Here is a 24,951-nt window from a genome sequence, read left to right as displayed (position 1 = left end):
TGATAATTTGTTTGTTCAATTCAACCGGCCGGCTTCAAATACGTACAAAATCCGCTCAAGGAGAAGGACCAACACGGACGGGAAGGCTAAACCGGAGCGTTTAATTGAAATGGCCTTTGTTTCTCAACCAGCCAACAGTTGCAAACTCAACAAGTTTCTCATTGCCGCTGTTGAAGCATGAGCACGGAAGCACACCTACTTCCCATGCCTCTGCCACCAGATGCCAGAATAATAATAAAAAATTAAAGTAAAATATATTGTGAGTCTTTAGATTATCCATGCCCAGAGTTAAAGCTCGTGGTTTAACCACAGATACGATAATATAAATTAATTAATTACCAACAATAAGAGATCGGAGAAAAAAAAAAAAAAATCTGAAAGCTTCTGTTTTGCCATCAGTCTAGAGCTTCATTAATTAGCAGTTTAATTGTATTTTAGTTGTTTCATCAGGCAAAAAAATGGGAAAAAGAAAGGAGCTTTGGGTGCGTGTGTTCGTTAAAAAAGGCATAGATTAGGGTCACGCCCTTTGAACCTAAGATGGCAGTTGCAGTTTCATTACGGATTTAGGACAAAGCAATGTAACAACTAAAATTGAGGGAATGTGATAATAGTCTGAAATAAAAAAATTGAATATTTTAATAGATAGAATTAAAAATCAAATCTAACTTTAAAAGCAATCCTAAAATTAATTATTTCGGCAGGAGGAAAATAATATTAATATGCGTCCATTTAACTGTAGTTTTTAATTTTCGTTCTATTTTAAAAAAAATAAAAATAGCATTTAATATGTTATTTTTTGTTTACAAAATAAAATACTAAAATTATACTTTTACCTTTTACTTGCGTTGAAACAACCATCACCCCCTTCCCTGCAACGTAACCTTCGACAACTGACAAATCACACCACTTATTCTACCGACCAACGATTCATCTTTTTTTTTTTGTTAATATATAAAAATAGATATTTGTGTCAATATAAAATAATACATATATTTGATCATCTAATAAGATATACATACAACTCGTTTTCTTATTTTAAAAAATTGCCAACATTATCAAATGCAATATTTAGTTTCTACTTCCTAATAGAAAGTTAAAAATAAACACACACACAAAAATGACAGAAAATTAAACAGCAAGCACTAAATCTGGAACCATATTTAGCAGATAAATAAATTCAAAAGAGACCATATTTACTGCAATAAAATATTAGGGATTGCCACCATTTCCTTCCTTTTTTTTTTTTTTTTTGGCTTCTCTACTGAGAAATGGTGGAGCTCATACATACACAAAAGGAGAACTGGAAATGCATAAAAACTATCCAGAGAGTAAGCCGAGATGATTACTAGCAGTTCAGTAGCATGTCTTAGCGGTATGTTCAAATATTAGTAAAATCCAAAGGAAGATGAAATGAATTTAGAGATCAAAATGAGAACAGTCATCTGTGTTTTCTCAGCAGCATGCATGCTAGTGCGCTAGGTTGCTCTCCGTTTTCCTCTGGAAGAAGAGTGAACCCAACAGAATGGCAATGCCTGTTACTGCAATGGTGAAGAGGAGCCTTCTCCGCGAAAACTCGTGCGGCTCCCGTCTCGGGGCACGAATCTCTCTCTCGGCTGGCCGCGTGCTCCTTCAAGACGCCAAACAAATAACAACACTCAATGAGATTGAAGTGAAAGCTGGACTGGAGTATGGACAAGTTTCAGAAACAATTTTCATTATGCGTGGCAACAAAGATGAGCTTAAATGATAAAACAAGGATTCCTGAAGCAAGGCAGATAACTATATAACCCAGTAGCATAGCATCTCTTGCCAGAAGCAATTCACTAAATGCTATATTACCAAATTAATTTCTAACTTCAGTGAAACAGAAGTTTCCAAATTCACTTCGACAATTGTTCTTCATTACCTACCTCCATAAACAAAACTAAAGAGCAATGGAAGAAAAGTTTAATTAACTACATTAGTAATAGAAGAGTTTCGTGGTTAATTTTGGAAAGTTTAGGGACTAATTGGTGAATTTTAAAGTTCAGGGGTGTACAATCAATTTACTCTCATCTTAATTGTTCTTCTGGTATTTACAGGTTTATTGCCAAATGAAACTAATCTATCAATCATCATTGTGATTAAACGATGGTGAACAATATAGTGGGAAGAGGTTAAAATAGACCAAAGAATAAGATAAAGGATTAGAGAAATCACAAATAAATTATGTACCAGTAGGAAAAAGAAGAAGAAAAAACCAGTGGGAACCCTCATCAATGAGGGGTTCCAACCAGGTGGAACTCCTTGGTAATCTGTTTTGCCGACGTTGTTGGGTTAAGAAGGAGCCTCATTAATGGACATTGGGTGTGGCTAACAAAGATCTACTTCTCGTTTGCCACGCGAGCAAAAGTCATCAAGTTGAGTCCATTTTTGTTATTTGGGTACTAAATTGAACCCCCCAAAAAACTTAGGTACCAAACTGACCATCGGCGTATACTTCGGGTACTAAATTGGCCTTTTGGCCTCTTTTTAACATGTATGTACTTTTTACTAATCACAAAAGGATGAACAGTTGATTGACAATAAATGATTAACTTTCATTGAGATATTGATATGTGAACTGAACCTACATTTACAGCATTGCATCTTATAGTATTATTCTTTTTTATCGTGGAAATCTGACGTAGGGTGTAGCGCGTGTATGAAAAAAAACACACCAAAATAAACTCTTGAAAGAGCAAACTTCAATGGCCGAAGCTTGGCTTTCAAGAAGACGCAAAAACAATACTATTTTGCTAAGAAAACCCAAATAGGTTGCTGAAATTTGATTGATTAAAACTTGATTACAAACTCTAGATTCTAGGCATATTTATAGTATTTGGCTAATCCAAATCCATCTAATATTTGGAAAACAAAATCCAATTAGAATTCTAATAGAAATAAATCATAAATAAAAGTTAACTAGAATCCTAATAAAAATAAAACTCTAATCAAACATGAAGTAGAATCCTAAATCAAGTAGAAACATGAAATAGAGAATCCTAAATCAAATAGAAATATAAAGTAGAATCCTAAATCAAGTAGAATTCTAAAACTTAAGAAGTATTAAAATAACATTATGGCACTACTATTTTGGTGATATTATTCCGATTTAGTTGGGTCGGCCTTGGGTCGAGTCTTGATTGGTGACCGCATCATTCACCTTCACTTGAGAAAAATTCGACCTCGAATTTTGATCTTGTTTGGACAAATCCACATCCGATAAGTACGAAGAGATATTAGCCACTTTGAATGTTTAGAAATACCCATATGATTAGGCAAATCCACAACATAAGCATTGTCATTGGTCTTCTTTGGAATCTTATAAGGACCATACTTCTTTGGCTTGAACTTGTTATGCTTTCCTACTGGAATTCGTTCATTCTTCAAAAAGATCATAACTTCATCTCCAATCTCAAATACCTTGTGCTTCCTATACTTGTCAGCTGTCGCCTTATATTTTTTATTTGTGCAACTTTTGCTTGACATTTTCCTGAACCGTTTGAACTTTTCTGCTAAGGGAACATGAGCAAAGACATTCCTCCCCTTCTTAGCCATATCAGCATTGGCATGGGTCCAATCATCGCCATGTTTGTTGCCTTCTGCCTCCATTGCATTATTACTGTTAGATTGAGGACGTTGAACCTTCCATCTTGAGCACTTCTCTAATCTGGTAGATCTTATTGCCTTCGATTCAACCATGCCAGAGCTTGAATAAACTGTAGAAGGATTTGCTACCATGACCTCCATCTCCTTTACAGTCGCAAGTCGATCAGAAGAAACACCACCATCCTTGGGTTGCGAAGCAATGCTTGAGCCATCGGGACTGGAAAATACCCCAGTATGAGTCAATAACCTTGGAATTTCTGTCATGTTAGCAGCATAAATCAGACCTGAGTTTGCAAACGTTGAGGTTGCTGGCACAACATAATCTTCGAAATCAAGCTCCACTTTATAAGCTTTGGTTTGATTCTTTTCCACTATGGGTAACAAAGTATAACGCACACCTTCTTTCTCAAGCTGATATGTGTTCTTCCTACCCGAGTGCGTAGCATCCACATCAAATTGCCAAGGCCTCCCAAATAAAATATGGCAAGCATCCATATCAACAATATCACAATAGACTTCGTCGGAGTACTTACCAATAGAGAAAGGCACCCTGCAACGTTCATCCACATGTATGACACAAACTTCTTTGATCCATCCAATCATGTAAGGGCTTGGATGTTTTTCAGGAGTTAACTGCATCTTTGCCACCACGTCTCTTCCTATGATGTTCTCCTGACTTCCACTATCAATAATCGACTCAAAGATTTTTCCTTTCACCGAACACCTCGTGCGAAAAAGCTTATGCCATTGAGTAGTATCTTCATTCTTTTGAGATAGCATTAACTTCCTCACTACACAGGTATATTGCTCATGTCCATAATCTTCTTTGTCATCCTCCCCATCAGGCCCACAATATACTTCCTCTTCAGCAACATCTTCCTCTTCCTTTTCTACAATGTTAACTCGAATGTTTTCCCCTGTTGTAGCCTTATTAGGGTTGACTGTATGGGGTGGATTGGAGGGTTGCGCTCCTTGAACTGACTTGCCTTTATCAAAAGCTGGTTGTTTATTTTCATTCCCACTATACCGACGATAGTTGTCATTACGAGATCTCTCACTCAACATTAACTCAGCCTTTAAAGCTAAGTTCCTTGCTTCTTGCACACTCAGAACCATTTGAACCCCAATTTTATCACGAATAGCAAGCTTCAATCCATTCAAGTAACGAGCTGCTTGTTGATTGTCACTTTTTGACAATTGGTTTCTCTCCGCCAATCACAGAAACTCAGAGGTATATTCATTCACTCTTCATTCCCTGTGCACATCTTTGATAAGCTTCAAACATATATTGTTCATAGTCAGGGGGCAAAAACTTACCTCTTAACAGCTGCTTCATTCGTCTCCATGTCTGAACTGGCTGTCGACCTTCCCTCAATCTTGTTTCTCTTAATCGCTCCCACCAAGCAGATGCACCGCCCTTCAATCTATAAGTCACTAACTTTACTTGTCGTTCATCTGGGATCTCCATGTATTCGAAAAAACGGTCAACCTCAGTGATCCAATCCAGGAACCCCTCAATATCAAGATCTCCACTAAAAGTAGGAATATCAACTTTTAGTTTATACTCATCATTGCCCCAGTGGTTGTGCTGATGTGCATTCCTCCTAACCCCTCTACCACCAGGGTTAGCTATTGCTCGACCAAAATCATCCTCTTCATCGCTATCTTCAATCATTGGTCTTCTAGGATTAACAAGGACATGATTAATGGGTGGTCTTCCCGCTTCGGCTTGATTCACCCCATTATTCAGGTTCCTGTCATCATCAACTCGTAGTAAGGTGCCCAATTGGTTGCTATGTTGCTCCAATCGCTGCTGGATAGTACGAGTTACTTTCCGCTGTTCTTCGATTGCTCTCCAAACTGCAGACAACCCATGATCACCGTCACGAGGTTGGTTGCTACCGTTACCTTCAAGATTGGCCATCTGATTGGTTGATTAACCGCTCTGATACCACCTGACGCAACGTGTAGCGCGTGTGTGAAAAAAAAACACCAAAATAAACCCTTAAAAGAGCAAACTTCAATGGCCGAAACTTGGCTTTCAAGAAGACGCAAAAACAATACTGTTTTGCTAAGAAAACCCAAATAGGTTGCTGAAATTTGATTGATTAAAACTTGATTACAAACTCTAGATTCTAGGCATATTTATAGTATTTGGCTAATCCAAATCTATCTAATATTTGGAAAACAAAATCCAATTAGAATTCTAATAGAAATAAATCCTAAATAAAAGTTAACTAGAATCCTAATAAAAATAAAACTCTAATCAAACCTGAAGTAGAATCCTAAATCAAGTAGAAACATGAAATAGAATCCTAAATCAAATAGAAATATAAAGTAGAATCCTAAATCAAGTAGAATTCTAAAACTTAAGAAGTATTAAAATAACATTATGGCACTACTATTTTGGTGATATTATTCCGGTTTAGTTGGGTCGGCCTTGGGCCGAGTCTTGATTGGTGACCGCATCAAAATCTGTCACGATTCCAAGGATATAATAGTAAATATAATAGTAATTAAAATGTCAGGAACCAGAGAATTAGGAGTAGTTATGAGCTAGGAGTAGTTATTATTTACAGTTATGAAGTAGTGGAATGTTTTCCAGTAGTGGTAACTCCTGTAAGGCTGTAAATAACTGCTGGATAACTATATATAAAGCTATGCCACAGTACTGTGGGGATCATCAGAAAATATATTGGAAGTTTCTATCATTTTCTCTCTAACTACTGTCTATTCTTCTCCCTACTTTCTACCTAACTTCTCTCATCTCTCTCTAATCATTGTTTCCCTCTATTATTCTCTCTGTTTTCTCCCTATCTTTCTTTCTTCTTTCAAGACTGTCAACTAGAAATCCTAGATTCAAAACCTAGGGTCCTGACAAAATCGAGGGCTCCCCGCCTTCTGAGATGCCTTTGGCAGGAGCATCACACCCTCTCTACAATCCACAGGTCCAGCCACTGCGACCTCAACAGTAGGACTAGGTGAGTCGCCACCCAAAGGCGGGGGCTGTCACCCCTCAAATATCAAACGCTGACATTTTTGCGTGGAGCATGAAGTTAACCAGCTGCTCTACCCCGAGGGGTTTATAGTATTAATTAGTAGGCCCAACAAATGGAATATATTTAATGAAGGCATTTGAAATCTTTTAGACATATTGGCACATCAGAGGGCAAGTCTTGATAGCAATGTTAAGGTTGCTCTGTTACCAAAAGGCCACGAGTTTGAATTGTTGAATAAAGAGAAAGAAAGAAAAAGAAAAAAGAAAAGAAAAAGAGAGGGAGGCTGCAAAAATATGACTCTCTGTGATCCTCCCAGGGCGGGGAGCCTTGTGCACTAAGAACACCCTTTTAGACATATTGACACACCTTGTTACCCACATCTCAGTTTGAAAACAGAAAGACCTATTGAAATTGTTGATATAAAGCTTACTAAGTAATTAGATTTTTAATCTCTTTAAAACCCAACAAAAAATAGGTTAAAATTCAAATTTGCATGTCACTGAGGTCAAGCCTATAACTAACAGCATTAACACCATAGTGCTGCAGGTTCCAAAAGTTTTACACGAGAAGAATGAAACTTACACCAACCTAAAGAGGGATTGATACCAAAAATGCAGAGCGTTCATGATGAGGAATAAGGATTATTAAATTTTAATATTTGAATTTGAAGTTCGCAGTTCAGATTTTATCTTCATAGTTTTATCTTATTTTGTTAAGACAATAATATTTAGGTTAATTAAGTTTTAGTTCAGGTTTTATTTTAGCCAGGATTATGATGCAATCAACAATTTCCCTTTTTTGAAGATATTGAAAATAATTGTGATTGTCTCTCCTTAATTTCTCTCTCTCTCTTTCTCAATTCTTGCTTCTCAACTTCTTATTTTCTTCTCTTTTGCTTTGATTTTCTGCAATCTTTCAATTAGTCCACATCAAACTGATACCAGAGTAAACCTTGGTTCATAGCTTCCACCGATTCCATCATCATCATCCACCATTGCCATTACACACAGCAACAAAATCCTATGAGGCATGGACATGGGCATGGGACACAGGGACACAATATTTTTCCAAAAAATGTAGGACACGACATGATCGAGATACGTTCATTAATAAAATAATTTTTTATTTTTTTAGTGGCATAATAAAGTATCAAACTATATTCCAAACTCATAAATATGCTTTTAAAATTCATAAGCCAAAACTCTAAATGAATAAGTCTAATCTAATTAGCAATAAACTCACAGTCCTATCTTCTTTGTCCCTGACAATCTAATTGATGATTAAAGAGCTAGATAATAGAAGTTGTAAGGGTATGAAAACTAAACACCCATGCAATCAAAACGTGAATTAACAAAAGAATCATGAAATTGTCAAGTTGGAAAACTTAGAGAGTAAAAAAAAAAAAAAACCCTTATTTTTAATCCTCGAAATGTCCACATAGCAAACACGCATGTCCTAGCGTGTGCGCTCCATGTCATTTTAAAAAATGTTACACCCCACGTGGGCATCTCCAACATGTATAGGAGGTAAGGTGTGTCAGCTTGCTGGGATGTCTTGACATATTGATGACACCAATATGACAACCCCTAGGGAGTGTTTGTGCCTTACAAACAAAATCTGTTGCTGCAGCAGCCATTCATCAAATCCATTGAACCAACAATCCAACAATCTTCATTCAAAATCTCCACGGAGCAACAAGTTTCCATTGATTTCCAGCAAATACACTGTTGCAACACCATCAATTTTCACAATAGGAGCCATCATCCACAAGGACCACAACATCAATTAGTTCATCACAATCAACCGGATTTCATGGCAGCATCATCCTCAACCATCATGACAAAACATCAGCAACCATCCTTCAACAAGCCAGTCTTAACAAAACGCAGCAACCACACTTCAATGAGCCATTTAACACAGCAACCATCAGAAGCAATAAACAAAAAAAAAAAAAAAAAATCATTTAAGGGCATTGCTTGAAGTTGTCATTATTAGCAGCCAAGGCAACAAAAACTACCAGAGCTGCCTTCAGGAACCATCAACCATCACCAATCCACTGGAACAACGAAGAACCCTTTGGAACCATCAGCACCTTATCTGGTATTGATTGACTATTGATGACATGAATCCACTCAAAAATAGAGGACGAGTTTTTTCGAAATGGGAGAATGATGAGGAACAAGGATTATTAAATTTTAATGTTTGAATTTGAATTTTAGAATTTATATTTTAGATTTTATCTCCAAAGTTTTATGATCTTTTAGTTATTTTGTTAAGATAATCATAACTAGGTTAATTATATTTTAGTTAGGATTAGATTTTAGCCTATAAATAGGTGTATGATGTAATCAATAATTACTCCTTTTTGGGTGATATTGAATGCAACTGTCATTTCTCCCCCTGATTGCTCTCTATATATTTTCACCCTCTGGGTTCTTGCTTCATCTCAAGATCTTCTCCTTCTCTTCCTCTTCTTCTTAATTTCTTCTCCTTCTCTTTGCTATTTAGCAATCTTTCCATTATTCAACATCAGTTCAAGACGTCTTGGTCAAGGATAGGGTTAGTACAACTCAGAACCCCCTATCTCATGAAGATGGCTCACCACTGAGCATCATAGTGCCGAAGGTAGTTGGGGTAACGTTATTTGCAACTACTAAAGAATTTCAATGAGGATCCTTTAGGAGTGGGCGCCTGCACACGATTGACTCAACCATTATAAAGTGGGAGTTTGTTGCCCTTTCTCTTTTACTATCTTAATCTTAATCTTACTTAATTGCATATTGCTTGTGGAAAATCCACACATCTTCATTATCATATTCTAAAGCATCTATTAATGACATAATAACAATTTAATTTTGGGCTATATCTTATAAAGACCCTTTTTTCTTTCCATTTTCAAGAGTACTTTTGACTAACATATCCTTAAGCTAATCCTATATCAAGCTGGCACTTTCAGAACTAGAGTTCATAATGGGTTGGCTTTGATAAATCATGACAACAGCTTAATCAAAATAGGGATAGATATAATACTAATGGTTCTAAAACAATGGTCCTTTGACTCATTAGCGAATATCTAGGTAATATCAAGACATTTGTTGTTTGGCTTAGTAAATCACAAACTTCTACTAAAAACTGACAAAATATATAAGATAGAAAAATACAATACTCCTTTACCTGGAAGATTCAGCAGAATGATCTTGGACACCATTGCACCTGCTTTCATGATCATTTCGTTCGCGCAGTCTAATATATCTGCTGCAAAGATGACATAATTCTGTCCGGTTCCCACATACTTCCTGAAATAACAGATAACCTTAGACTATCCAAAGTGGATGATGTAATTCTAGTTCCAACTCATTGAAAGTTAGTACCTGATGCTCAAACAGATCAATTGCAGGCAGAGGGAACTCACAATAGTCACATGTCACAATTCTTTGCGGGCAATTTTCACCTTTATGAACAGCTAAAACTTCCCGTTCCATTGTCTCACTACAAAGTGAACAGGATACCTGCTCAAGGCAGTAGCAACAGACACATACAATATTGGTTTTAATAAGTATGCTGTTACTGCAGAAATTGTACTAGGAACAAAGCATGAAAGAGCTCAAACTGAAGAAAACCTATCCTAAATTTTTTGGACAATGAATAAGAAGCCGTTAGGTTCTATAAAGGTCCTAGAGAATGGTCTAGCCTCAAAAGTATTCTCTAATGCAAATTATTCAAGATAGTGTCAGATTTTAATCATAAATACTGCCATTGAGGTAGATTCCTTCTTCCCCTATCCACTGCATCAATGGCTATGATTTTGGTCAAACCACTATGGGTCACTTCTTTCTATATTATCTTTATTCAAGTTATTTTTGGCATCCTTCATCACCTAACATTACCCTCAATGTGGATAGGAACAGTTCTCCTAATGAGCTAAAATTGCAAATACATAAGATCTACAATCCCAAATATAAAATTGACAGCAGTTGGTGTCTAGCTAGATGTGCTATTAATCTAGGTAAATATTTTGAATAATTTAGTTTATATATTTGTTTCTAGTTTGGAAAATATTTTGTCAGACCAAATTTCATTGTCTTTAGCCTGCTAATGCACATGCATATTAAAAAAAACAGGATGGACAAGCTAAATTTTATTCTGAAATTTGATGAAAGATTGCTAATATCTGGTCTAGATCCTCAAGATTAAAGGTGATGCAACAACAAGAGGACAGAGAAAACCCTAGACTTGGACTTCAGCAGACAAACTAAGAAAGGATGTAGTCTAAATACTAAAACATCTACAAATATTAAATCTTAACTCCGAAGTATAGATAGTTGACCAGGAATGTATTAAAAAATTAGATGTAGGTACATGGACACAGTCCATTAAAATGCATTGCCTTCATCAGCTAGGCTACTGATTACTAAATTCTCGAAACTTGTATGATATTGTTTCAACTGAAATTTTCCCCAGAACCACTGGCTGTTACCAATTACTAACAAACAAGATTTTCTGATATATACAGGTTTCCAATATCTTGTTATTAGTACTTATAGGCATACCTTGAGATGGAAATACCCTGATTGACAATTGACCAACTCTGTAAATATGAATACTAATCCCCTCACTGTTACAGGGAAAAAACGAACATTGGGGGTAGAGTTTTCAAAACACTAATATGAAATGTGGTAAAAAATCACAGCCTTAACTAGGTGAGTAATATCTGGCCAGCTACAAACCACAACCTACATCAATCTTCACACTGCACAGAAATAAGAAATACTTGCCATCTCACCTCTTTCTTGCTTGGTAGAGGTCACAGCCTTAATTTGGTAATAGTTTGTTGAGAATATAAGTTTGCAAGAACATACCATAACTCTGTTGAGGATTATTGTTGGAATTCTTTGCTATAAAGTTTGTTGGATAATCAATCCCACAATCTATGATTTATGGGATTGATTATCAATCCCAATTATCACACAATCTATGAGATTGATTGATTGATGTAAATTAGTAATTGATGTAATTAAGATTCCTTCTTTTTCCTTAGTTATAGGGATTTGATTGATTTCTTTCTCCTATATATATTGTAATCAAGTAGAAGAGAAAATATACCAAGTTTTCTCACAATTGTTCAAGATATCAGAGCAACCCTAGATGCCTCTTGTTCTTCTCATAGCCGTCCTAGGTCAGTTTTTATCTACTATTTTTTTTTTCGACAACATCCTACATTGCTTATTCCAACAATGTTCATCAGCCGTCCTAGACTTCATTTCTTTCTCGATAGCAACATTAGATCGCAAACATGTCAAACACCAACGAATCCTCAATTGAAACTCCAAAATCCTCCTTCTCAAATGTCGAAACTATTACGTACAACAACAATAGCAGTGACTTGGCAAACTACTCAACTGCACCCATCACAATCTATAAATAGAATGGGCGAAACTACATCCAATGGTCTCAATCCTTCAGGTTTCACGTCCGTAGCAAGGAAAAAGAAGGAATCCTAATTACATCAATTACTAATTTACATCAATCAATCAATCCCAACAATTAAGATTGATTACAATCAATCCCATAAATTGTGGGATAATAGGGGTTGACAATCAATCCCATAGATTGTGGGATTGATTATTCAACAAACTTTACAGCAAAGAATTCCAACACTCTCCCTCAAGATGAGTTGTAAGTATTTATCATACACAACTTGCAACTTAGATCTTCAAAATGTGTCCTTGGAAGTGCTTTAGTTAGGATATCAGCAATCTATAAATTAGAAGGAATGTAAACATGATTGATTACATCCCTTTCTATTTTTTCTCTGATGAAATGTCAATCTATTTCCACATGCTTTGTCTGGTCGTGATGAACTAGATTTTTGGCAATACTGATGGCAGATTGACTATCACATAGTAGTTGGATTGATCCCTCAGAAGGTATCTTCAACTCGACTAATACTCTTTTCACCCAAATTCTTCACAAATACTGTGAGCCATAATCAAAATTCCGTTTCTACACTACTCCTAACTACCACACGAGCTTTGTATCTCTCAATACTACCATCTGCATTTGTTTTTACCGTGAAGATCCTCTTGCACTCGATCAAGTTCTTTCCACGAGGCAAATTAGTAATTTCCCAAGTACCATTCTTCACCAGAGCATTAACTTCCTCATTAATTGCCTTCTTCCATTCTGCAATAGCCATGGCATCTTGGATTGAATTAAGAATGGAGATAGAATTGATTTTGTTGGTGAATGCTTGGTAAGATGAAGATAGACCCTCATAACTCACATAGTTGCGAATAGGGTACAATGGCCTACTTCTGCATTCTCTCACCCCTTTCCAGAGTGCAATGAGTAGGTTCTCATTGAAATTATCATGATCACTAGTACACGTAGAATTTTCCTCCATAGTCTCTAAGTTAGATGTAGGGATGTTTACCTCAGGTTCAGATGCTAACAGTAATGGTGAATCTACTAGAGTCTTTGATTCCTTCGGTTTTCCCCTTTTTCTATGATAGACACTTATCTTGGGACTGAAAGAATCAATTGGTTTTGGTTCAAGTTCAAATTGGACACTTTGAGAAGGTGCAATTTTAGGTGGTGTGCAATCTATGCTATCTAAGAAAAACTGATATTCTTGTTCACTCTGACTCCACTCTCTCCTTGAATATCAAGTTTGGGGTAATAGGGTTTTATTTCAAAAAATGTGATATCCATGGTGTGATAAAACATTTGGTTGTTAGGACAGAAGCATTTGTAACTCTTTTGGTTGGGAGAGCACCCTACAAAGATACATTTGGAGGATCGAGAGTTAAGTTTGGTTCTATGTTGTTGATGGATATGAACAAACATAGTACACCCAAATATCTTTGGAGGAAGAGAGGAAATCAGATGACTTTGAGGGAAGTGTTGTAAGAATACTTGATGTGGAGTGAAGAAATCTAAAACTTTGGATGGAAGCCTATTGATTAGGTATGTTGCTGTAAGAACAACCTCACCCCAAAAATGTTTTGGAATATTTGATGAAAACAATAGACACCTGGCAATGTTCAGAAGGTGTCTATTCTTTCTCTCAGCTATCCTATTTTGCTGAGAGGTATCTACATAGGAACTTTGGTGTATGATTCCCTTAGTTGGTAGATAAGGGATTTACTCAAACCTATGGCATAGATTATGAGGAGACATTTGCTCCACTTACAAAACTCAACACTATTCGGATACTCCTATCTCTTGCAGCAAATCTAGATTGGCTCCTCCATCAACTAGATGTCAAGAATGCGTTCTTGAACAGGAATCTAGAAGAGGAGGTCTATATGAACATTCCCCAGGGACTACAAAACTCATCAAACATCAACAAAGTGTGTCAACTAAAGAAGCCATTTTATGGTCTAAAACAATCACTCTGAGCTTGGTTTGAGAGATTCACCAGAGTTATGTGTCATGACCCCAAGGAATCCCCAAGGATATAATAGTCATACGAATTATAGGTTTCTTATTTTGATTATATTTTCTGTTATAGTTGTTAGTATATTCAATTATAAGCCTATAAATAGGCTAGAGTAGTTAGAGTATGGCATGTTGATGAATGAATTGGAATTCCATTTTCCTCTCTCAATTCTCCCAACTTTCCCTTAGTTTCCCTTTTTTCTCCCTCAATTCTCTCTGTTCTGTTCTCTCTCTCTCTCCCTTTCTGCTCTTTCTTTCTCGCGTTATTACCAAATTTCTTTCTAAACCCAAGCCAAACCCTAGGGTCGTAACATTTGGTATCAGAGTTGATGATTCTCGACTGTGATTCGGAAGTCGTAGGAATTGACCAAGGTGATTCCATAGCAAATTCAGACGATAGATTGTGGAATTGATCGAGACAGTAGGTTTAGGGATTTGAAGTAGTGATTTTCGACGCTTCATGGCAGATTAATTTCCAACAATCCTGGATGCAATTCCGGTGACACTGGAAAATTCATTAGAGCAAAGCAATTTCGGCTCAGAATCAGAGACGAAGCAGCCAGGTGAGTTCTGACAGTGATTCTGAGAGAATCTAAAGACAGTTTAGGGTGGCACGGTTGGAAGTGGATCGTGAGTGATCGTTGAACATCAGCGAGTGCGACTCAGTACGGCAATCTCGACAGAGACTAAAACGAAGTCAAGACCATTAAAGTCTGATCTAGGTCGTGACACAAGCAAGCAACTCTTGTTTGTTGAAGTGTGATTGAAGCGTAGCCAGGAGGTTGTTTCTCCATCGCGACTATCGGCTCTGATCGACAATTCAGTTATGGGATAGAGGCACAAAATTCAGGTGAATTTCGACAATTAGAGGTCGGTGATTGGGTGGAGAAGAAGGCGCTGGCTAGGGCGATCATTGAATCCACTTGACTGTGGGTAGATCGTGATCAGTTGCAAGCAAGTCCGATAATTGACAATTCAATTGCAAATCAGAGGTATTAAATTCGGGAGAATAGGAAGCATAGCCTTGAGCGAGGTGAGAAGGTAGGTGCAGCCACTACATGTGACTTCAGGTGTTGTTCCAAAGCAATTGGATCTAGGTTACTACATGTGACCAAGTTGTGAAAGAAGGCATGATCGGAAACGGTCTAGAGGAGAATTTCACAAGCGACGATTCTCATTTGCCTTGATTTCAATTGTGATCCTCAACTTAGATTTGGAAGTTGAGTGAGAGGTGAGTTCCAGGCGAATTCTGACATGACTCAGGCAAGAGGTGAAGAAGTCTTGTAACTTTGAATTTCGGCTCAGATTTGAATTGCGAAGGTGAAGCAAGAGGAATCCTTGGTTAACCAAGGAGACTACTGTGAGGCGGGTGATTCTCCTAGGTGACTACTGTGAGGTCTCAAATGGAATGCTGGTGACTTGGGAAAGTGAGAGTTGGTGATTCATAAGAAGCTGCAACGAGAGCCAATCGAACTCTCAAGAAGCTGAAATTTGGAATGCCACGGCCCTTAGCTACTCCATCGTAACTAAGGTGGAGGTTTCTGGTGAATTTGGAAGCTGATAGTAGGCAAACCGAAAGGCCGAACAAATTCAATCAGGTTTAAGAAGAGGAGTTGCGCAACATAAGTGTTTTAGAAGCGAGCTAGGGACGATTCAAGAAGGCGGTTACTAAATTAGAACAGGCCAACAATCCTCGGCTATTAATTCTGATGGATGACTCTCAGTTTGGTAATCTTCGACGTTGATTCCTGAGTAAGAAGTGGTGAGAAGTGAATCTAAGCAATTAGAGCCATCGCAATCGCTATCAGATTTCGAAAATTGATTTGGAGGCTGTTAAGTAGCAAGAATTGAGGTTGTTGAACTGGAAGCAACTGTTGCATTGGCTTGGGTTGCTGAATTTTAGTATCGAAATAAGTTTCCAAAGTGATCCTTGAAAGCTGCATAAGAGGCGATTAGCAAGAGGCCGTTACAGAGGTGAAGTCAATGCGAACAATTGAGTGATGGTCGAAAGAACCAGATTAAAACAGTTGGAATAGAGGATGGGGGTGTTGAGGATCGAGATGATGCAAACGCATGGGGCAATGACCCACGGCCAAAGGGATATTGTGACCATCAAAGAAAACATATGGGAGAATGTAGTTGCCTCTTAAGAAGGAATGCAGAGAGGTTTAGAGAGGCCTTAGAAGACAAGGGAGCAATAGGGCCAATAGATCAACAACATGTTAAACATGCTATTTTCGCCACATAAATTTCGATTATCACTGTATTTTCCTCCCCGGGTAATAGCTAATCCAATTTTGCCCAACCATGGCATCCTCTTGAGGGCATCTAAACTGCAAGAGGTACAGGAACTCCTGACCTTGGAACTGGAAATCCAAGTAAGAGGATCATTTTCCCACAATCCCAATCATACCCTAATACCTAGCAAAGGCCCGATTTGGGAAGAAGAACATGATTGATGGAATTGAGGAGTTCAACAAATAAAAGTAGGAAGGATTGGTGACAGATTATCAAGTTAGATTTGAAGAATTAAGGTCCTTGATGTTGACTTTACAACCTGTCTTAACAGAGATACTTCGTTTCCAATTTTATTAGTGGGTTGAAAGACGAACTGAGGTCAATGGTTAAGATGATGATGCCTGCAACCGTGAAACAGAGGGGATCACTGCTCATATTTGTCGGAGGTTGATGTAGTAGCACTGGAAGAGAATGATTGTGACGGTGATAACGTCCTTGCAGCTAAGGAAGAGTATGAGGCTAATAAGGTCCTAAGAATAAGGATGGTAGTTGCAAAGAATGAGGAAAAACCTGAATTGGATCAGGCAATTCAGACTGTCGAGGAAGTAATGGTAATTGCTGAAGAAGCCATCGAGATTCCACTAGAGGAAAAATCTACTGAAAGTGAGCTTTTGGTGTACACCAGCAATTAAGAGGTAAAAAATACTCCAATTGAGTATACCTCTAATAAAAATGGAGAAGGAGAAGATGTTGGGAAGATGGTGGAGGAATTTTTTGTGGAGAAAAACGAGCCTTTTCCTGCTTTGTTTGTTCATATTTCCATGGGAGAGAGACAGCATCAAATCAAGTTTTGACCTGCAGAGCAAATTGAATTACTCTCTACTATTGGAGAGCATATGGTGGAAGGTGTGACAGGTTAACTAAAATTAATTTTGAGAGCAATAAGGAATGGGTGGATGGTTGAAATAGGTATTGCAACAAATCATAGTACTACTGTTTTTAAAGAAAAAAAACACAGAAGGGAAAAAGAAAAGGAAAATAAGAGATAAAAACAAGAAAAGGCAAAGAAGAAACCAGATTGTTAAGGTGGGAATTGGCTAAAAAACAAGGTCAACATCTATCAATTCTTGGGGATAATAATTATTTGAAGGGGAGGAGGGATTGTCACGACCCCAATGAATCCCCAAGGATATAATAGTCATACAAATTATAGATTTCTTATTTTGATTGTATTTTCTGTTATAGCTATTAGTATATTCAATTGTAAGCCTATCAATTCTCCTAACTCTCCCTTGGTTTCCCTCTCTTCTCCATCAATTCTCTCTGTTATCTTGTTTCTCTCCCTCCCTTTATGCTCTTTCTTTCCCACATTCTTACCAAATTCCTTTCTAAACCCTAGCCAAACCCTAGGGTCGTAACATTATGAAGAGTAATGGGTATATACAAGGACAGTTTAATCACACAATATTTGCAAAACATTCTTCAGATGGACTGATTTCCATGTTGATTGTCTATGTTAATGATATAGTTTTAACAGGGGATTATGCTTGTCTATGTTGATGATATAGTTCTAACAAGGAATTATGCTGAGGAGTTTCCAAGAGTTAAATAATTTCTGGCTAGAGAGTTTGAGATCAAGGATCTAGGGAGATTCACATACTTCTTGGCAATGGAAGTGTCTAGTCAATCTGCCATTAGTATTGCCAAAAATTCAGTTCATCACAATCGGACAAAGCATATGAAAATAGATCGACATTTTATCAGAGAAAAAATAAAAGGGGATGTAATCAAGCCTGTTTACACTCCTTCTAATTTACAGATTGCTGATATCCTAACTAAAATACTTCAAAGGGCATAATTTGAAGATCTGAGTTGCAAGCTATGTATGATAAATATTTACAACCCAACTTGAGGGGGAGTGTTGGAATTCTTTGCTGTGGAGTTTGTTGGATAATCAATCCCACAATCTATGGGATTGATTATCAATCCTAATTATCCCACAATCTACAGAATTGATTCTAATCAATCTTATCCCACAATCTACACAATCTATGGGATTGATTGTAATCAATCTTAATTGTTGGGATTGATTGATTGATGTAAATTAGTAATTGATGTAATTAGGATTCCTTCTTTTTCCTTAGTTATAGGGATTTGATTGATTTTTTTCTCCTATATATATTGTAATCAAGTGGAAGAGAAAATATACCAAGTTTTCTTACAATTGTTCAATTACCAATAAATCACCTGCGCTAGAACTTCTTTGTCAATTGTAGAGAAAAGTCACCTAAGAGTAACTGATCTGATTTGAGCTATGCAAGATATTCTTCATTTACTTTCCATGCATTAGCATCACCAAAATCTGGATCTAGTAGATATTTAACTGGAGATTTTTTAGATTTGTTGATAAAGGAGATCAAATCGAAAGCCCTAATTGTCACCAAGATTTGAGCTTTCCAAAACAAATAGTTATTTACAATCGATCTAGTTTGATAGGACTGTAATTGAAAGCTCTTGCTATGGAGGAGAAATCATATTTCGAGGCAGAATAAAAGGAGCAGGATTGACTTTGAGAAGAAAAACTTGATTGTTCTTGATTTCCAGCCATTGACACAGGTTGTTGGCTGTAATACCATGAAGTGAGAGCTTCTATAAAGAAAAATAAACTAAGAAGAGAGAATTGAAAGTAAAATTTGCTGAAAATGATTCTTGACATTAGAAACAAAAGAGTAGTTGAGTATTTATAAACTGTGAATTCAACTTATTCTGTTAGAGATACAACTAACCCTGACAGCTGTACAAAGACAAGTGGACAAATCCTAACTAACAAACTTAACTAAAACTATACTTAACAAAACTGCAATTAATATTGCTTTGTACAGAACAAATAGAACTATTTCTCTCAACATATATCGCTTGAGTGGAAGTGATTTTCATAGGTGATCCTTCCCAATGCCTATATGCTCTCACACCCAAAGTGGAAAAAATTGTATAACCCACCTTTTTAGGGTTATCCCCTCTTTTGAGCTGCATAGCCAAATTTTTCTTTTTATTTATAATGTATAGACATATAATACAGGCATCTTCAAGAATGCACTGGTTAGCCAATTACAATTCAACCCTCTTACACACGCATGTATATACACACTTAGTTGCAGAAACACAGTTCTTCTGCCCTCAGAATGCTTATAGAACTATGTTTGCCCTCAACTTTTTACAAAATCTATAGTTTGCACAATAGGTGATTCCATAGAATGGATTTACCTGGACCAATACATGATTTTCTTTTAGTCTTCCTGGGATTGGGTACAGAGAAAGCAAAGTTGATCCACTCACCAACTTTGTCTCTCCTACCTTTTGTGTAAAATGCATATATGTATGCACTTATATCCACACATTATTGCATGTAAAGTCTCCCAATGAATCCAAAAATATCCCTCATTATAGTCTACTAAGTCTCCAGCACTTAGGATGAAGCTTCCAAGTAAACCTCAAAATCTCACGATGTAATCTTATGCTTAATCCACCAAAATTAAAATTATCACCAATATTTACTCTCCATAATGTGGTCAATAACATATCAAGATCGATTATTTAATACCATTCAAAAAGGTCATTAAATAGGCTCTCAAAGTTAGTTTCAGAAGAACCCCTGAAAATCTTCCAGATGAAAATTAGTTTTAGAAGGACCCCCAAAAATTTGCCAGATGACTCTGGTAATCGACCTAATAGTCTATTGTTAGCTTGACAGTTGATCTCCTAGACATCTATTTTTGGGAATTGTTCTTGTAATTGAATCCTGAGTCCACTACTCCTGTTGTTCCTCAATTGATCATCACCAGTTGATTGGTCATCCCTCATCACTACTCCTGTTATTCCTCAATTGATCATCAACCGTTGATTGGTTGTCCCTCATCTTGCTTCACTGTCCTTGACAATCAACCCGACAGTAAATTGGCAGCACTCCCATCTTAAGTCAGCTCCAAACTCGATTGTATTGCTTTCATTAGGCTTCAAAATTTGCAAACCACTTATTATTTAATACATTATTTGGCATCACTAATCCAATTATCCTCAAAATAATGTTAATCAAGTGTTCTTAATTAAGGAAAATATTTCAGGTCATTATAATACCTGGACTAGCACAACTGGTGCACATAAATGCATCCATCAACTATCAATATTGGCATGTCTTATATGTATGTATGGACTCACAGATGCTAATGGCACTGCACAACAGCTCAACACTTGTGATTTAGTTACATAGATCTAAAATCACTATGATAATCCATCATATATCTCTTACTTCTGCAATGGCATGCGATCAGAAAGTCAGGGGGATCCAAAATGCTGCCCGCTATTCAGAAATTGACAGTGTGTCATTAGGAGGGTTCAAAAAATAAATACAAGATGACTGTTTGTTCACAGTGAGGCAGTTTTCCAAAACCAACAATATTTTGAAGCCTGAGATGTTCCAGTACTCTTCCTTTCAAGAGCTCAAATTGAGAACTAAGGATTCTGAATTATGCCCAGATGTATTGAGCAGAATTGGTGCTAACAACTGAAAGAATTGCAAAATAACACATCAATATGATTAGATGTAGTTATGAGGAAGCTTGACAGAATCCCACTAGTCAGTGTTACCCATTAGTACTTAAATCCTTAGAGTATTGTCAGATCTTAAGAGATCTGGCAATTGATCAGCAGTTGATCTCTACCGATAGGACATAGATCAAAGGATTTGAAAGAATTTTCAAGAGAAATAGGGAATGACAGAGAGAATTATAGAGAGAAAGAGAGACAGAGACCAAGAGGGAGGGAGAAATTGAGGGAGGAATTCAGAGAAGAAATTTGATTATGCTTCCAGATGCCTTCATTAGTTGGATCGGCACCTTTTTATACAACTCCCCAATTACATGGACTTTCCCGCCCAAAATTGTAACCACCTCAGTACGACATGTCATTGCTACTCCTCAGTACAACTTATCACAGCACTAACTTTATTTATCTATACCCGTGTTATAAACGGTAATTACATGACAAGTATGTCAATAGAAAATAATCAAGTTCAGCTCCGTATGCATATTTATGTGTTTACATGGATACACGTGTATACAACCAAACAAATACTGAGAAAGAGAAAACTGCCAAGTAACAAAATTAAACATTGAAACTTCTCTTTGTTGATAATGCAAATCTGAATAACCTAAATGGCTAATATCAATATTGACCATTAAGAGTTTCACAAGAAGTAAGCAGCCAAAAAAGTAGATAAAACTACTTTATGCCTATGCGCATGCATGTGGATGGACAGGGCATATACAAACCATAAAGAAAGATGAAAAGGAAGCTGAAACCTGCAGAGATTTGCACTGCATAATATCATATGCAATAATTTATGAGAATAAATTCACATACCGGAGCATGAGTGCTTAAGAAATGCTCCTCCGCATATTTTCGAGGAACCATATCACCACAAACTTTACACTTTTCTAGATTCCGGGAACAGTGGGCATAATGCAGATCAATATTTGAAGAAGGAATAGCTCTGTCACTGGATATATATTCAAACAATTAGCAGCTACTGTAGGATCAGACCACTAAGAACATGATGGTAATTGAATTTAGTGAGCATCTAATAGGCCATAATGAGCTATCAATACTTAATATGATGTAAAAATCTGGAAGTGATCAAAGTGCTTAATCTCAAAAGAAGGTTTGAGTTGTTCAGAAAATCCAGAGAGTAACCGGCATCTACAAACTAGTTATATGACAAAAATACAAAATGAAGAGGCTACTCTGAAGTGAAATAGCGAAAAAAATTATATCTAAATGCTCTGCATAGCTCAGTCAATTATAATCTCAATCAAACGAACATAAATTCAGGTGTAGAAATTTCAATGAAACAAACATAAATTCAGGTAGAGAAATTTCAATAATAATCTACATGTTAATGATTTCATAAGATACAGAAACATAACTGTATCAGAGTTCTGTCATTTGCATGTGAGGTCTTGCAACTCACTGCTTTCTCCCCATTTGGGTTACTTCAGAAAGAGTAGTCACAACATGCGCAAAGGGAGTTATTCAGCATACATATTTCCCAATTTGCATTACACAGAAAGAACTTCTCCTAGAATATTCAATATCCCCGATGCATAAAATATGACAATTTTGAAAATAAATCAGGTATGACACAGTAGGCAATAAGCTTAAGATTTCATATCTACCAGTGTTTGAACCTAAGCCAGCAGCAAATCTAAGGTTCCCTTGCTCTCAGGTCTTGTTCAGCCCATAGTAGCCTTTAAAACACCAAAAACAACACATGCAAATAAAAAACAAAGAAGACACCAAAACCAACAATTCTGTGGCCACAAATACACAAATTCATTGATTAATGTTGAAAATTATTCATCCAACTGGAGGATCAGACTATGTTATGCGCAGGTCATAGTTGAACACAAGAAAAGAGAAGGATAGATCACCATCTCCATCATACAGCTCATACGCAAAAAACAAAAGGCAATAACCAGACATACGGACACAAATATTTGACAATCAAATAAAAAATTCGTTGGATTCTAAATGATCAAGAGCGATCATATTACGAAATCGTACCAGTGGCTGCAGATGCTTGTGGCCTGATCAGAAGCTACAGCCATGATGGGGGGAATTACAAAGAACTTCACGGATGAGGCGTTCTTCGGGGCAAGAGTGTCTGCAATGTAATCGATATATTATAAGAAACAACGTATGGGGAGGAAAAGCAACAAAAAAGGGGACTTTAAGAATACGAGCAGCGGAAGATTAAACCAGGGATTAGGTGAAACAACTACAATTGAAAAGAAATTGTCCTCAATTTTGGTTTTGCCCCAAATTACAACCTTCCACCAGGGGGGATGGTTTGGGCTGTTCGGAAGAGAGAGAGAGAGAGAGAGAGGGCCTTTTGAGATTGAGACTTTCGGACCCAAACACGTTGACGATTTGGTCTGCAGTTTACGTAGAACATAGACGGACACGCTCTTTAAAAGAAAAAGTTGGAAGTTCCCTTCAACAAATTAATTTTTTGTAAAAAAAAGTACGGACTTATTTGGATAAATTATCAAAAAGAAAACTGTGATGAGTTTATTTTTTAAAATATTAATTTTATATGTAAATCTTTAATTTTATATTAATAATGTAATACGGTGATAAATTATCTAATCAAATAATTCACTAAAGGGGGGTGAGATGCAATCTGACGTGCAAAATAAATAAAATAGACTATCACGTCATCCCACTTTAATAGAGCTTTAATTCCTTTGATGATCTATCACAATATTCTATATATTAATATAAAATTAAAAATTTGTGTATATATAATTAATATTTTTTAAAATTTAGTATTCAAATTGATAAACTTGTGAAATTTGATTTTTGTTTTTAATTTACCATTGAAATTACTTTATAAAATAACTAAATAATTATAAAATCTTTGGTGCCAAATGGTAAAATCCCTCGCCTTAAGAGCCCCGCAATTCAGTCCTAAGATTTTTACAGAAAAGATAAATCACAGAAGCCAACAGCGAAATTTAAACACGAGACCTGTGACCGACTATATAGCGGCTAAAATTCATGACTCTTTGGAACCAACATATGTACGGTCTCAACCGTTAGACTATACCCATAAGGACGATAATTATAAAATCTTACTTAATACTAGATCACACTACTTAATATTTCATCTCAAATGAGAGTTAAAAAAAAAGATATCTCTTACAAACAAAAGAGCATCACACATTTATTATGTGAATCATTTTCAGGAGAAAATAATATAATTATGCTTAAATATAAACGTTATAAAATAAAACAGACAATAGTCAGGTAATCAATTTCAATCAAAACCATGTGACACTTTGACTAATTTGGAAATGAAATAAACTTTTATTTTTTCATTTTTTTTTTTTTTACCAAAACAGCCTTTCATTATTTATGAAAATGGGTGGCCCTAAAAGAAAATGGAACAAGGGGAGATTTGTTCACTGTTCAGGGGTTAAAGCCCAGTCTCTTTTCAATGGACCAGCTCGTTGTAACCTAAATTTTATTGTCACTGACGGTATTTTATTACTATTACTTTAAAACAAATAGAATAAAAACACAAACAAATATTATTATTGTTCCCACAAAATAATTTTTGTAAATTTTTAATGCATCGCAAAAATAAAATTTTAATGTCAGTGAACTAGAAATCAACCTATTATTTCGGTAAAAGACCATTATTTTTAGTATAATTAAGTTAAGCCAAACCTAACAAATTTTTTGGATAATAACCTCAAGCCCAAATTCAAACTACGGGACAATCCTTTACTCCAACTCTCTATTTAATTCTTTATTTTATTTATTTATTAATAAATTTAAATTTTAATTATTTTACCTTATATACAATTAATAATCAAATGCACGCACATATATAATTAATAATCAAATACACAAATTAATTAAATACGTACATACACAAAATTAATAATCAAATATATAAATTAATAATCAAATACACAATATCACTCATCAAATACAAAATATCTCAAAATAAAAAATTAGTTTCGATCTGCTCATCGCCGAAGAAGACACTGTCGCCACAGCTGTTAGTTCTACTTAGTCGCTG

The 24,951-nt window shown here is 36.2% G+C and overlaps 1 protein-coding gene across 4 annotated transcripts; it reads right to left on the bottom strand.

Moving 5' to 3' along the window:
- Positions 1-1,172: 1,172 nt before the first annotated feature.
- Positions 1,173-23,301, bottom strand: LOC127799366 (uncharacterized). Of its 4 annotated transcripts, none has more exons than XM_052333344.1 (6): positions 23,121-23,301; positions 22,926-23,025; positions 21,726-21,861; positions 10,001-10,138; positions 9,804-9,925; positions 1,173-1,627 (listed from the first exon to the last, which is right to left on the bottom strand). In XM_052333344.1, the coding sequence occupies exons 2-6, from the start codon at positions 22,967-22,969 to the stop codon at positions 1,468-1,470; spliced, it is 600 nt and encodes a 199-aa protein (XP_052189304.1). In that variant the 5' UTR covers positions 22,970-23,025; positions 23,121-23,301; the 3' UTR covers positions 1,173-1,467. The 4 variants fall into 4 exon arrangements, with proteins under 4 accessions (XP_052189304.1, XP_052189303.1, XP_052189302.1 ...); XM_052333343.1 differs by having other exon boundaries at positions 23,144-23,301; XM_052333342.1 differs by having other exon boundaries at positions 23,192-23,294.
- Positions 23,302-24,951: the final 1,650 nt, after the last annotated feature.

The sequence above is a fragment of the Diospyros lotus genome, chromosome 4 (genome assembly GCF_014633365.1).
Source record: "Diospyros lotus cultivar Yz01 chromosome 4, ASM1463336v1, whole genome shotgun sequence".
In the NCBI taxonomy this organism is placed as follows: domain Eukaryota; kingdom Viridiplantae; phylum Streptophyta; class Magnoliopsida; order Ericales; family Ebenaceae; genus Diospyros; species Diospyros lotus.
This window is presented reverse-complemented; position numbering and strand designations above follow the sequence as displayed.